The 15,520-nt window shown below is 39.6% G+C and overlaps 1 protein-coding gene across 1 annotated transcript; it reads left to right on the top strand.

Annotated features, from left to right (window-relative positions):
- The first annotated feature begins 5,032 nt into the window (after positions 1 to 5,032).
- Positions 5,033 to 14,554, top strand: LOC115782390 (ubiquitin-conjugating enzyme E2 H-like). Its single transcript, XM_030732572.1, has 8 exons — positions 5,033 to 5,073; positions 5,167 to 5,469; positions 8,814 to 8,890; positions 9,102 to 9,176; positions 9,266 to 9,305; positions 9,541 to 9,593; positions 11,664 to 11,792; positions 12,105 to 14,554. The coding sequence occupies exons 2-8, from the start codon at positions 5,417 to 5,419 to the stop codon at positions 12,227 to 12,229; spliced, it is 552 nt and encodes a 183-aa protein (XP_030588432.1). The 5' UTR covers positions 5,033 to 5,073; positions 5,167 to 5,416; the 3' UTR covers positions 12,230 to 14,554.
- The last annotated feature ends 966 nt before the right edge of the window (positions 14,555 to 15,520 follow it).

Below are 15,520 nucleotides of genomic sequence, written 5' to 3'. Positions count from 1 at the left end.
AATGAATGAATTATTATTGTTGTTGTTGTTGTTGTTGTTATTATTATTATTATTATTATTATTATTATTATTATTCATTTGTAATTAAGGCAAAGCACAACAAACTTCCCCATGTCCTTAATGTCAATATGCAGGACTTGATGAGCCTAGTTTGGCTTATCACATATAAACTTAGCACAAAAAGTGAGGAAATTTGTGTTTCTTTACTGTAACTATGCTTCTTGGCAATAAATTGTGCACAGTTGGAAAGCCTGTTTATTCCCACTTAAATTGTGCCATATTTGTAAGGAAAAGGCATTTTTGGGTTGCACCCATGAAAAATTTGCCAAATTTTCTCTGCTAATGATTAACAGCTTATTCTGCTATTGACTCTTGTTTGGTGTCATTTAATGGCCTATCCCAGCTGTCATGGATGATGGAAGTCAGGAAGAAGAAACAAGACATATTTGCAATTTAACAATTTATTCATTTAACAAACAGTGGCCTTGGTAGCATGTGGAAGAACCATACACAGCCACAACAGCCTGGCACCTCCTCCTCATGCTGGTCAGCAGCTTGGTCACACACCTGCTGTGGGATGGCATCCCATTCTTCAACCAGCAAGTCAGACAATGTGGTTTTGTTGGTCACTCAGGCAAGTCTTCAGTGGGGATGAGGTCAGCACTGCAGGCAGGCCATTCCATCCTCTCCACTCCCAAATTCTGAAGATAGTTCCTGATAAACCTCGCTGTGTGGGTAAGACAGAGTTCCATCCCAGACTGTGGAGATATGAGATTCCCAGTGGTTTCAGAATCTCAGCTTGATATCTCTCTGCATTGAGATTGTGATTGATCCTTATTGTTGCAGGGGGGCTGGAGCCTATCCCAGCTTTCATTGGGTGAGAGACAGGGTAGACACTGGACAGGTTGCCTGTCTGTCGCAGGGCTAACACAGAGACAGACATCCATTTGCACTCACATTCACATCTACAGGCAATTTAGATTCACCAATTAACCCAACCCCACTAACTGCAGTACTCGGAGAGAACCTACGCAGACACAGTGAGAAGATGCAAACGCCACACAGAAAGGCCCCACCCAGATAGTGGGTGGTGTCATTGCCCAAAAAAATTATTGACCTAAGTGTATTAGGATCTGATATTAAAAGGAGACAAACTTTGTTCATATCTTGCAAGTTATAAGGAAAATTTAAAGCACAACTTAAACAAGCGATATATGAGCCAAACACGTGGTTGGAGTAACTCCTTTTGATCAGCTGTACAAAGAGTCAACCTTTTGCCCAAATCTTCAGGAGCTCCATTGCAGACATGTCATAATCTGGATTTAAAGCTCACTGGGAGGAGCTGAAGGAACAAAACAAACGGATCAATCCCACGAATAACCACTGTGGCTTTTTGACATAGACTATGTGAAAATAAATGTAGCGACTAAGAATCGGAACAATCACTACTTCTCACAGTGGGCAATGAGCTGGAAAAGTCTTAACACACTCTTTTGTTTACACTCACTACAAGTACAGCAGGTGTGGCCAAACCCTGTTAAAATACAAGAACTCTTTAAGATAAAGAGTTTTACACCTTATGCGTTTTTCTGGCACAGTCACTAATAGTGCAACAGTTTATCAGCCAGTCCTTTTGAGGATGTTTTACAAGCTTCACCTGTTCACTGATGCATTTTTCTCAGCATCAAAATTAGCTAAGATGTCATCCCAAAGTTGTCAAACACAGCAGAAAGATTCTCAGTTGGTCTGCTAATGTATTGACAAGATCAAACAGAAGATGAGTCATCTGCTTTTTGTTCCATGCTGTAATCTACTCATTGACTTACAGAGGTCAGAACATTATACCAGCTTGCAAAGTGATTAGAATGACTGGGAGATGCGCCACATTCACACCTTCACATGTTCCTGCATGGAGAGATTAGAGCAGATACCTAAGCTATCCAACTGGATATGATGTTGTCAAAGCTTGTCCTAATCTTCTCAGTAAGTCAGGCTAAACAAGGTGCTGCTCTATTGTTTCTTATCAGCCTGGAAAGTGTTACATATAAACATCATGAATGAAGTTTGACAAGCTTTGGACATAACATGACTTTACTACCTGTAACTCTGTTTAGGAAGCTTGACTGAACGGCCCACTTCTGTGTTTCACATGATACACTGTACAACACACGTCAATGATCTGTAACACTTTAAGAGGTTTTTCTGCATATATGCTAAATATAAAAGTGTGGTAAAAATAAAACTTTAGTCTACCGTAGTTTGATAAACAGCTTGTCAGCACATCAGAGAACATTGTGTCTGTGTGACTTTCACTCTCTCACATTGAGGAATTTTGGCCCACTCGTCTTTATGTAGCTTCAGTTCATTGAGGTTTGCAGGCATTTGTTTATGTACAGCTCTCTGAAGGTCCCACCACAGCATTTGAATCATGTTGAAGTCTGGACTTTGACTGGGCTATTACAGCACCTTGATTCTTTTCCTTTTCAGCCATTCTGTTGTTGCTGCTGTGTTTAGCATCACTGTCTTGTTGCACCCCCCCCCCCCCCCCACCCCTTTGTTTTCTTTAGCAGTCAGATGGCCTCAAATTTGGTTCTAGAAAACATTTTATACAGAGGAGTTCATGGTTGACTCAATGACTGCCAAGTGCCGAGGTCCTGTAGCTGTAAAACAAGCTGCAAAACAAACAAGTTGGCCTTCACGCAAACTATAGTACATGCCACATAGTTCACATTTAAAAAAATGAACACTTTTCTTAACAAAGTGGCAGCTGATTTATAAGTTCGTTTAGTACTCATTGAAAAGTTTTGTGTGTGATGGACTTTCATGAGAGAGCAGAAGCGCAACAGATCAAAGTCAGACAACTTAGTGATTTTAGGTTGTTTGCCTTTGGCAGCTAATGTCAATTGAAAAAGTAAGTTTGTCTCATGGAAATTATTGGCTTGTTCTGAAATGTAAACACTTCTGCCTTCTTAAAACTGTGTCTAATATTGAAGTACTTAAGCCAAATAACACAAAGACCTGGCATTTGGTCAACTTTTGGATAACTTAAATGAAACAAAAACTAGATTAGTGACATGGAAAAATAAATAACCTTCAAGATTTATCACAGTTTCAAGTGGATAAAAAAAAAAAAAAACTCAGACTTTGGGCTGTGTTCTCACTGTGGTGTCATCATGTGTAGCCCTGAAGTGCACTCAAAGATGTTCCAAAAAAATAGCTGTGGGTTCTACTGAGTTAAGTAAGAGTCTGAAAAAAATCTAAAGATGGGCTGACTGATATTCAACAGTGCATCATATCATAGAGTACTTGAAGATAATATGAGGTCATCTGTATAAGTTTGGCTTGAAAAAGAAGCAAACCCTTCATCAAGATAACAAACCTAAGCACACTAGCCAAGGAATGTCTCATAGAGCAGAATTCATGGTTCCATCAGTTACAGCGACTTGTACAGATCCTGAAGCAGTAAAGCAGCCCCGGTCCATCACACTATCACCACCATGTTTGACTTTTGGTGTGATGTTCTTTTTATAAATGTTGTGTTTTACACCAGATGCAATGGAAGTCAAACTTTCCAAAAAGTTTAACTTTTGTCTCATCAGTCCACAGAATATTTTCCCAAAAGTCTTGGGCATCTTCAAGGTGTTTTTTTTTTTTCTTTCTTTTTTTGGCAAATGTGAGACAAGCCTTTGTGTTCTTTTTGGTCAGCAGTGGTTTTCTCCTTGGAACTCTCCCATGGATGCTATTTTTGCCCAGTCTCTTTCTCATTGTTGAATCATGAACTCTGACCTTAACTGAGGCAAGTGAGGCCTGCAGTTCTTTAGATGTTATTCTGGGTTCTTCTGTGACCTACCAGATGAGTCATTGATGCAGCATAATTTTGGTAGGCAGACCACTCCTGAGATGGTTCACTACTGTTCCAAGTTTTCTCCAATTGTGGACAATGGCTCTCACCGTGATTCACAGGAGTCCCAAAATGTTAGAAATGGTTTTGTAACCTTTTCCAGAGGGATATATGTTAATGATTTGTTTCTCATATTTTTCTTCAGATCAGGGAATGATGAGTTGCTTTTTGAGATCTTTTAGTCTGCTTCACTTTGTCAGCCAGGTCCTATTTAAGCCATTTCTTGATTCAACAGGTCTGGCAACAACCAAGTCTGGGTGTGGCTAGTGAAACTGATCTCAGCCAAAAAATGCTAATCACAGCTAATTCATGATTTAACAAGGAGGGAGGGATTACTTTTTTTTTTTTTTTTTTACCTTAGTGTGGCTTTAAGACAACTCTCAGATATGCTAACCCATCTTTCTCTACTTCATTAAGATTACTACTACATTGAAATTTCCCCACTGTGGGACAAATAAAGGGATTTCTATCTATCTTATCCTGGAGACCCTGGATGGATTTTGGTTATGACAATGATGGGGAAAAAAGGGAAATAAACCTGAGGAAAGGAATAACAATACTAACACATGAACAGCTCTCAAGAAGATTTTAATGTTTATTGTTTATTAATGTATTATGACTGAGATTTGGATTCACTACCTTATATTTGTAATAATTCTATTGATCTTCTTTTATTATTAATTAATTAATTAATCATCAGTGTTGTTTTGTTGGCTCTCTTTGGTATTTTATTTGCCTTTTTGGCAGAAGTGTGCAATTAATTTAACTGCACATATTAATAATGTAAAATTGATTTCAAAACCTATATAAAATTGCACAGCATCTCTCTAAAACAGCAGGATCCTCTGCAGGACTAGGTGTTGGATTGCATTAGTCACTTGGTTGACTGCTTAGTGTTTTAGATGTCACAGCAATGCGTGTGCAATAAGCACCTAAAATTACCCAATAACTACTCCTATGAATGATTCATATGCGCGTAAGGAAACCAAACAACTTCGGCCTAATGTGCTTATTTCAGCCTCTCAGTGATGAGATTTTAACATAGATCTACACATAATAGAACAGCACGCACTTTCTCTGTGAGTCATATGTGAGCAGATTCAATAAAATGACCCAGAGCTGAATTCTCTCCTTAAATCTCGTCGTCCATCTTGCAGAAACAATCTACTGCAGTAAGTAAATGTGGTTAACAGGCAGCGTGCTGATAGTGTGGTCGCGTCTTTTGGGTGTATTTCTGTAGCTCAGCCCCTCCTCTCCCTGCTCAGGTCGCTGGAGGTTGATGTCACCGGCAGAGAGTCTTCAGGACGGGACACGAGCTGGTCAGGCGAGGAACGGCCGAGAAGAGAAGAGAAGAGAAGAAGTGGGCGATGTTGCAGCTGGGATCTCGTTTATGGACGTTGTGGAAAGGCTGTTGATACGGTTCAGGGGGGCTTCTCTTGGTATTTTCAAGCTGAGAGGTTGAGATAGCTGAGTAGCCGCAGTATTTTTAGCTCACTTCTGAAAAGGAATACAAAAATGTCGTCTCCAAGTCCAGGAAAGAGGCGAATGGATACCGACGTGGTGAAACTGTATCCTTTACAGTACATAAACAGAAGCTGGTGTTTTATTTGAACGATCAGCTGTTAGCTTTGTGGTGGTGCTTAATTACATAATTTGCTCTCATTGGGTGTTGTGAAAGTGTGTGTATATCATATGTAAGGTCCCCGGCAACTGTGTGAGATTAAGGAGATTTTGTGAAAAGTATGAAGACATTAATGTTAACGGGCAGCTCTGGACGTTAGCTCAGTTAGCAGGATGGCGAACAGGACGTTTATTTAACGTTATTTGTGTGAACTCCGCAACCTGTTATGAAGCGTTAGCTCGCTGATACGTTAGCATTATCGTCCTGTTTGTATCGATTGAGAATTAGCAGCGGAAACTGTCGCAATACAACGCTGGCTGCTAGCTCTCTGTTAGCTTTGGACACTGTTAGCCTTAGCCTGAAAGCGTTTACTTTAGCCTACTGGCTCCTAAAATGTGCCTTCCATCGGACTGACAACACATTAGGAAGTACTGTGGAAGGATTTTGTACATTTTGGAAACACATATGTGGAAAGACATGTTTATTTAGGCATGATTTGGTAACGTTAACGCCGAGGGAGCTAGCTGTGTAGCATGCTATCACCAAAGAAAGAACAATTAAGGTCGGTGTGGAGACGATCTTTGGAAAATGCAGAGCTAACAAGCGTACGCTCATTAACGTTAGAGGGCAGGAAAAAAGACTTCAATCATTTATGCTTATTCGTTTTTCTAGTCGTGTTGCCCAAATTAAAACAAATCACAAATAATACACATAGTGGTCACGGCTGGTGTTTAACCAGATTCTCCGGCAGGATGTGAGGCAAAAAGAGTTTAATTTCAGTCTGTGATTGATAAAAAAAAGAAAAAAAAAAGCAAGTCATTCTGATCTTTATTTTTACATAATTATTTTCTTTCGTAGTTTTTATTTGTTGCCTTCTACCTGCGCTTCTTGCCTTCATATAAATGCTTGCGTTAATAATTATTATTTGCAGTGACCAGCTCAAGTTTTTTGCTCGAAAGCTTTTCAGACAGCGTGAGGCTCAATTGTTTTGTTTTTGTCCTGCAGCTACATGCTGCGCTCTGATTGGTCAGCTTGTTACCATCCGGAACACGGTAGAGGGCGGGGCTTCACACACAGCTGATCGAGGAACAACAAGCGTGCTCTGTGTGTGTGTGTGTGTGGATTGGGGGGTGGGTGGGGGGGGGTCAGGCCGGGATGTGGGGGCTGGGAGCAGGGACATGGCTCCACTCACTCATATTCATTTATCACCTCCACAGACACACGTGACACTGAAAGGCATTCATTAAAACGAATCAGCTACTTTTCCACTTAAATAAATGCAAAGATTTCCTGTTTATTATTTTTTATTAAGTTTTTTTTAACTTAAAAATTAGAAATCAACCTGGGCATCAGAATATTAATGTTTTTGTAACTTTATTATGTTTTAAAGTTTAATTGGATAGTATAAATAGTTGATTAAGTAATTAATTAGTGAGAATGAAATGAATTAATCCTTTCTGTCCTATGGGCACAGAGTTTGAAGAGATTGTGCTTTAGTAAGTGAATTATGAGGTTGCTATAAAGTTGGACATTTTTGTAAGGTTTTTTTATGGTTCAAAATGGCCCTTCAGGGGATGACTGTGCATGTAAGCTCAATTGAGCCACATACTGTTAAAGCAGTGAGTCTGTGTTACCTTAAGAAGTCTATCATTATTACCTGTCATTTATTTTTTGTCCTGGGGGGAGACCAAAAATTATTTTATAGTCAAACTTTTGTTTAGATATATAGCTGAGCTATGTTTTTATTAGTGTTGATGCCCTGATTAATTTTGACAATTTAACATTCCCATTCGTTCCTTGAAGCTATCAGCATTATACAGCCACATTAACCCTATTATGATTTGTGCGGTGATTGCAGTCTGATACATTTTAACCACGGAAGCTGAAACCAAAGAGTGACATCTATAAACAGAGATGGTGGTGGGAGATACAAAATAAGCTTCTTGTTGTTTTTTTTATTAGCACAGTGAAATGAGAAATGTAATAATAGATAATAGGAGTGACTGAGGAAAAACATGTTGGAACCCATCAGGTGTTGCTGTTGTGGATCTCGTTTCACCAGTTCCCAAACCAGGAGCAGCAGTGTGTAACAGTAGATGCCTTTCATAGTTTCACACTGTGTCTTTAAATCAAGTGTGTGAGACTGATTCACTGTGACAGATTATGTCACACAAAATATATTTCCACATCTGCTGTAGGTCAAGTGATTCTGTAGGTTGATGTTTATTTTAATTGTATCAGTAAAGATGGAAGAGATGTGCTTGGCGTAATGACAATGAGCCATAACTGGATAAATAAACTCTTCATATCTTTGTATCAAAAGGAGATGATAAAGTGCTCTGTGAGCTTTTGTCCAAATATAGCATATGCCTTGTGTATTTACTCTTAGCGAGGTTTCTATGGATAACCCTGTGGGGGGAAAAGCACGAGAGAGTTGCTCAGTTTTGCTGCGCAAGTGTACATTTATAACAGGTTTTATTTATAGGAGCCGCTCCCTCAGATCACATTTAGAGCTTCCCTGTCTTCTTGGTCAGTGGTTTGCAAACCTTTTTCTATTCAGAGCTGCTGCTGCTTCTTCTTCTTTTTTTTTCTTTTTTTTTAAAAAACACCTTCTGCTCTGCTGGATGTTTATAGTCGTGTTGCCTCCTGGCTGTTGCACAGTCAGGCTGTGTAGCTCTGTTTGTACTTCAGAAATGTAACTAAATTAGCATCTGAGCGTTGCCTCGTTTTAGATTGTTGTAATAGCAGTGACAGAAGGATTTGTGATGAGATGATGAAACGGGGTGCAACAGTTACTTTTGTGGTTTCTTTGTTTTTTTCCCGTCATTGTGTCACACTCGCCCAGTCACTGAGATTAAACGCGCTCCACCTTTCTGCATTGCTGTCAGACAGCTGACTCAGTCTCTTGCTGTCACCGCACACTGTGATTATTAACTAAGCAGAGCACTGCACTGGCTCATGTTTGTGCCTCTGTACGCTGAAAGGATGTGTGCAGTAGAAAACTTTCTACCCTTGCTAGATATTTTTCCGTCAGTCTCACTGTTAGCTCGTTTTGATTTGAAAGTGGGCCGTTTGACTAACTGAGGCCGCTGAATTATTGATCTCATTACTCTGGCTAATTTTATCGATCCCATGTGTGACCTCTGCCCAGACACGTTCACAGAGGGCGAAATCTGAAATGTAACACAGCAGCCCAGCTTAAAAGAAACAAACATATTTGATCATGTGTAACGTTGCCAGCTTGTTGGCTGTTATTTGTTTTCGAGGGCATTTTTCTTAACCAGGCATCAGCATTGAGAGCAAGCATGAAGTCACCATCCTTAGTGGACTCAACGAGTTTGTGGTCAAGTTTCATGGACCACCTGGAAGTAAGACCCTCCTTAAAAAAAATTTCACAATTATGCTCCACAGTGTTGACCAGGTTTTCACCAGTATGTGGAGATTCTTCAATTTTACACGTATATTAAAACAGTCATGAGACATGGTGGATAATTTTTGATATGTTTTAGTTTAGATGTGTTTATGTTAACAGTTTTCATATTATTGCTAATGTTTTAATTGCTTATGTTTTTATTTTAGCGCCGTATGAAGGAGGAGTGTGGAAGGTTCGGGTGGACCTGCCTGATAAATACCCCTTCAAATCACCTTCAATAGGTATAAAACATTTGGAATCTGCAGCACCTAACACTTTAAAAAATAGATATCTTAATAACTTGAAAAAATCTTTTTTTCTTTTTTTTTAGGATTCATGAATAAAATCTTTCATCCCAACATTGATGAAGCGTAAGTAGGACAGATTCAGATGTCAGTGGTCATTTATCCAGTGAACATGCTGAAGACTAAATACACTGTATGACAACACATCACAGTTCCGTCATAGTTGTATGCTAGAAAATGTTTCACACACACACACACACACAGAAAATCATTGATACTATCTGATGTTTTGTGTTAACTTTTTACTCAAAATCCTGGCTCTTATTCTTCATCATTTATTCACAGTGTTTTCTTCTTTCAGGTCAGGAACTGTGTGTTTAGATGTCATTAACCAGACATGGACAGCTCTCTATGGTAGGCCACAGCGAGACAATTTATATATTCATACTCTGACTGGTCACTCTGTAAAACTGAGTGAAAGTAGGGCCAATAAAAACACAAACCGAGCGGCCTGTGCTGCACCCCTGAAGAGCCGCTTGAAGCAGAGCATCTCGGTTTAATCGGCTTACACTTTAGTGATAACTGCTGCTTGTATTGAGGTCATACATTGAGCACTGATAGATCAGGTCCCGTGACTAAGAGGTGTTTACACACACTCTGCTGAAGGGGAGTTTTTTTCTCTTTGTTAAAGTGACAGTTTTAAGTGAAAGTGTGAATAAACCAAACTTTAGGTTTGCTGTTGAGGTACATTGCTGTTCTTCAGCTTGCTTATGATCCACAGCTGTGTTTGTTGTCTAGACATACTGTATGTGTGAAAACACCTTGGTACGCATTTTGAGTGTTATGCGTGGGTGCTGTGACACCAGTTTGACGCCAACTCTGCACAGATAATAATCTTAAACTGTAACAGACTTAGCATTTAAACAAATTGAAGATTACAGTCAGTAACCCCAGCTGAAGCGTGATCATTTGAGCACTTCACTGACGGCTTTGTGCCACCTTAATATTGAATATAGTGGGTTTCAGCATGTATATTTAATGAATGTTTCTCCCAGAGAACAGCAACACTTGTTTAATTATGTATCTGAATGTTGTTTTAGTCTGATCGACTGAAAGGGGGCATCCTGATGGCATAATAAGATATCAAATTAGCCCCGAACGGTTCTTAAATCTTCGTGTCCTGAAGCTTCCTTGGCTGCCCTAAAAATACTTCTTGATGATGATAGCATCACAGTCTACAGCACAATAGTGCTGTGATCAGTTTGACCCTTTTCTTGAAATTGCAAGTTTTCATGTACAAAAGTAGTATTGTGGATGTTTTACTTCTGCTTATGTGACTTAGATGTTATGTATACATCTATTTGTGGTGGTCTGGATTTTGTGGAAATATAAACTGTACTTCAGCTTCATCATCTCAGACTGTAGCCGGCGACAGTTGCTCCTGTTCTGCTCTGAAGCCTTGGCGTAGCGGCATCAGTTCTCCACCTGCAGTGGGTTCTGGTTAGAGGTTCCCCTTCAGCTCACAGTTGATCTGCAGAGCGGAACAGGGACTGCCGTCACCGGCTGCAGTTAGCGACGCTGCAGTTAGCGTTTGACCAACCAAGTGGAGAGAGCTGGTTTGCAGAGACCAGCCTGCCTGCAGGGAAACACTGTTTGGGAAGCACCAGAACTAGCTGGTTAGCAGCAACTGAACTTTCAAAATGAGAGCGAGGAGATTGTTCGATAATAAAACAATCACGTGGTTGTTTTGGGGCAAATGGAAAAAACAAATTGCTAAATATGCCAGATAAATACTGTCTGTAGGAAACATTATCATTTAATATCCATCTAATTCATGTCTGGTTGGTTTAATAGATTAGTACAATTCCTCACCCTGCACGGAGCTGTATATACAGTGAGGTTAACTCTGCTAAAAATGTCAGGATCTTCAGAGCAGTTCCTTCTCTGTCAGCCACTCACAGTTTAAAGAGAAGGTTAGTTATACCAGAGGAGAAAGCAGAACCGTTCTCTGAATTGAGTGTTTCTTTACTAGAGAGACCCCTAGTGGGTGGTGTTGTAGGTGCACCCATGACGACTGCTGCACTTAAAGTCTGATTTACAAGGTTATTGTAGTTAACCAAAACTAGATGTGAAAAAGAAACGTTTTAGTTAACTAAAATAAAAATTAAAAACTAGGCTTTTGAAAACAAAACTAAAAAATGATTTTGTGAACTTGGTTCACTTAAGAACCTCAGTTAAGAGCATTCATTATTCCTTATATTGAGGCTATGATTATTTTTCTCACGTTGATAAATTGAAATGCGACATGTAGGTACATTTCCTGGCAGGTGCACATCAGGTGTCAGAGGGGTACAGCATAGATTTAACACAGAAGCCTAAATCACCTGTGATGCATGCTCTTCCAGTTTGTTGATAATTCTCTGCAGCTTTGTTGTTTTCTGAATTCTGAACTGACTGTAATCTTTTTTTCCCGGCATACACCAGACCTCACCAACATCTTTGAGTCGTTCCTCCCTCAGCTGCTCGCCTACCCCAACCCCATCGATCCTCTGAACGGGGATGCGGCCGCCATGTATTTGCACCGGCCAGAAGATTATAAACACAAAATCAAAGGTAGCGCGCACATATGATTGTAATCATTTCACATGCTGATGTAACATCAAACGATAACTTTCAGTTCCAGAACATTAGATAAGGTGTCAGATTTGTGCATCGAGTGAGAATCCTAAAGCAGAATTTCAAAGATTTTGAATTTAGGCTTATTTTGATTAGTGCTTAACCTGAAACAGGTAGGTTTGTGCCACATGTTTATCATCATTAAGTCTGCCTGGCAGCTCAAATGTTTTTATCTGTGGTCTCACAAATCTCTCAAGCTTGTCATCCACATGAAACTCGTCTTCCTCCCTGCTTGTGTGTCTCTTTCAGAGTACATCCAGAAGTATGCCACAGAGGAGGCTCTAAAGGAGCAGGAGGAAGGAGGAGGCGACTCATCATCCGAGAGCTCCATGTCAGACTTTTCGGAAGACGAGGCTCAGGATATGGAATTGTAGTGAAGGTGGAGCCGCCTTCACCTCACAACAGACTGTCGTTTCCTAAAGAGCAGAAACTCAGTACTATATTCATATTTAAACAAGACAATTTTTTTACAGCAACACAAGGATTTTTATCGCTACATGAGGATTTGCAGTATGATATTGCAGAATATTCACTCTTACTTAGGAATTCATTACCACCTGCCCTTCCTCCTCTTCTTCTTCATCCCGTGGGCCAGTTCAGATCAGATTGATTTTGTTGATATTTTGTGGCTTGGGCCGAGGTTATCTCATTGCTTGACAGTCTAAACTGAGCTGTGAGGCCGGCAGAGGAGGAGAGTCATCAGCACAAACCTAGACTGACTGTGCCGCAGGCCTCACCTCGCCACCTTTTGTTCTAACATGCTCGAGTTTTGTTTTGTTTTTTTTTTTCTTTTTTTTCCTTTTCTTTATTGAGCATTTCACTGCATCATCAGGCATCTTTTCCTCCCTGACAGAAGACTGCAGGATGACAATCCACGACTCAGAGCGGTCTCTGCTTCTAAGGAGAGAGGAATCCTGTTTTTCTTTGTTTTTAAAATTACCTGTGCTCCTTTCATCTTTTTGACACTGCCACGATGAACAGTTGCCATTAAAATCATCACTTCGAAGGAGCAGAAGGCCACAGCGTGCAGTCATGTGTGCAGACTGGTGCCCTCTGTGCAACCTGCAGACACATCACACAGTATCAAGCAAGCAACACATCAACCATGACAAGCCACACAAACACCACAGCATGTGCGTGTGTCTAGGTGTGTGTGTGTGTGTGTGTGTGTGTGAGATTGTGTACATGCATGAATGTAATTCATTGATAATCTGTGTTGTATTGGCCCCCGATGCTCAGCAGAAACCAGAAGAGGAGGTCCATAATTCTGACACCTCTCTTCTTCAGCACCCATGTCCTCCTCCTCTTCCTCTCCGTTTTAGGAAAGCGTTTGTCATTCTCTGAGTATCTTTGTATATTGTGGCATGACACAGTTAAAGTTTGTGTAGGGCTTTGTGGAGCTGTATCGCTGTAGACATGAAAAGGACGCCTCTGCGAGTCAAGCCAGGTTCAGTGCGGATTATCCAGTTTTTGATGAATCGTTGAACTTCTTAACTTTGCCTATTGCTTGTGTTGAACTATAATAGGTGTTTGACTTGCGTAGGGATAGTTAGTTTTTTCGCGGGTGGTGAATCCTATCATAATGTATGGTTTAATACTTATACACTAGTTTAAAAGACTTCTTGTCCTAAAAAGATGAGGAGAATTACACGTCTTTGGAGACACGTTGCAGCCCTGCTCCTCTACACACCCCTTCTTAGGTAAACATCACAGTCAAAAATTATTTCTGCTGTCTGACAGAAGCCCTCTTTGTTTCACATTTACTTTTTCTTTTTCTTTTTTTTTTTTAATGCTGTTGGTGGCCTGTTTTCCAAAAATGGTGGGACCAAAATCTAGTGGCTCTACAGGCTTTAGTGTCATGCATCTCAAAAAGGGGACCAGCTCAGACTGGGTTATGGATAAAGAGTGAGATTGAATAGATAGAAATTCCTCAAACTCTCGAGTGGTTATCTCAGATTAGTTTAAACTTCAATTCAGGCACAAAGTCGTTCTTCTTCTTGCTCAGAGAACACTTTGCGTGTTTTTCCTGCTTTATTAAAAGTTTTATGTGCCTGCTGGCATTAGTGTGGAGGAGGTGTTACCAGAGCTGTGATGGCACCCTGATCTGAAGTCTGATACATGTTTGTAACATGTTCTCATTGCATTACAGATCAGTATCCTTTTTTTTTTTTTCTTGAAAGAAACAGAACTGTATCAGCATCAAAAGGAGCCGTTTCCTCTTGTTTGAATTAAAAAAAAATTCAATTATTAATCCCCCTTATCAAAAATGATATTGTGTCTTGCAGGGTGTTACCTCAGTTTAGGCCATTAAAACCTGCATGTCAGACTTATTCTTGACATGGTGTTTAAAAATGTAAAAATGGCTCTAATTAGACTCAATAACCAAATGTATGTTGGTGTCAGTCATAAGATGGCATGCTGTCACAATTTTCATTTGCAACAGAAAACAAACTATATGTTGTTTGTCAGCCTCTGGATTCCTCATTGTGTTATGTATTTTATTTACTGAAACACATATATTTGATGCCTATAATTCATTTGAATGTGTTTTTCTTTCTCTCTCTTTTTTTTTTTTTTTTTAATTTCCTAAACCCTGTTTTGAGGATACAGTTCAAGATATCCCTAAATTTTAAAAGGCAAAAAAAGAATATATGTGCTTCCCTTGTAACTTGAAGAAAGAAATAAACAAACAAAATTTATACAGCGTCACTGTAGTGCTTCTGTGGATGGTAGATGGCACAAAGTGACTTCTACTTTTCAGTTTGTTTGCATTTGGGAGCAATCATGTAAATGAAGTGAGCATGTTATGTTACTTTAACCTCAAATAATTCATTATTTCTGTGTTGGCAATTTTTAAAAGAAATTTTTTTTTTTATGAGCAATCAAATACAATTACTTTAAAAAGACTACCTTAAAATTGCAAGCCACAAAGTAAGAAACTGTGCATCAAAAGTGAGTACACCTGTGATCGCTGTGTCTGTAAAACCGCCAGAGGAGCTGAAAAAGTGTTGACTTCACCCGGTTTGTTAAAGGATGCAGAAAGATCGGTCGACAACTGACTCTTAAGTCTTTCAAAAGTGGAGACAAGCACCAGAATTTGTGCGTTTGTTCCCCTGGTGCCAAAAATCCCATTAGGCGCATGAATTTTCAAAATGATCCAACATCGGCAAACGAAGTTTGAGAGTTTTTTTTTTCTACATGGAAGCAAAAATTTACTGTTTATGGAACTGTTTCATTTTTAATCTGAAATGGATAAATACAATGACTTTATTGTGACTGGATGAATTCTGGCAGGACATTAAAGTTATTTCCATATTTTATAGATTCCGCTGTTAAGTACATGATCCTTTGCTGCATACAGTAACAGAAAATTGGTCAAATTTAGTAACTCATACATGTCCAAGTTACTAGTGGCTCCATAGTGTGGTTTATACATTTGCATTACAAGCAAAAGGTCCCCAGATGCCCTTCCAGAATTAGGAAGGGCATCCGGTGTAAAAATCTGCCAAATCAAAAGTGGAGATACCCACTGTGGCGAGCATTTGCAAATGAGGGAGAAGCTGAAAGTAGCTTCTTATATGTGTCTAAGTTACTCCTCTAATCCAATTTCAGTTGCATTTATTTTTCTTTGTTTAATTCCATGTCTTGACGGCCCCTTAACCCTT

Source organism: Archocentrus centrarchus, chromosome 6, assembly GCF_007364275.1.
Source record: "Archocentrus centrarchus isolate MPI-CPG fArcCen1 chromosome 6, fArcCen1, whole genome shotgun sequence".
Lineage (NCBI taxonomy): Eukaryota > Metazoa > Chordata > Actinopteri > Cichliformes > Cichlidae > Archocentrus > Archocentrus centrarchus.
This window is presented reverse-complemented; position numbering and strand designations above follow the sequence as displayed.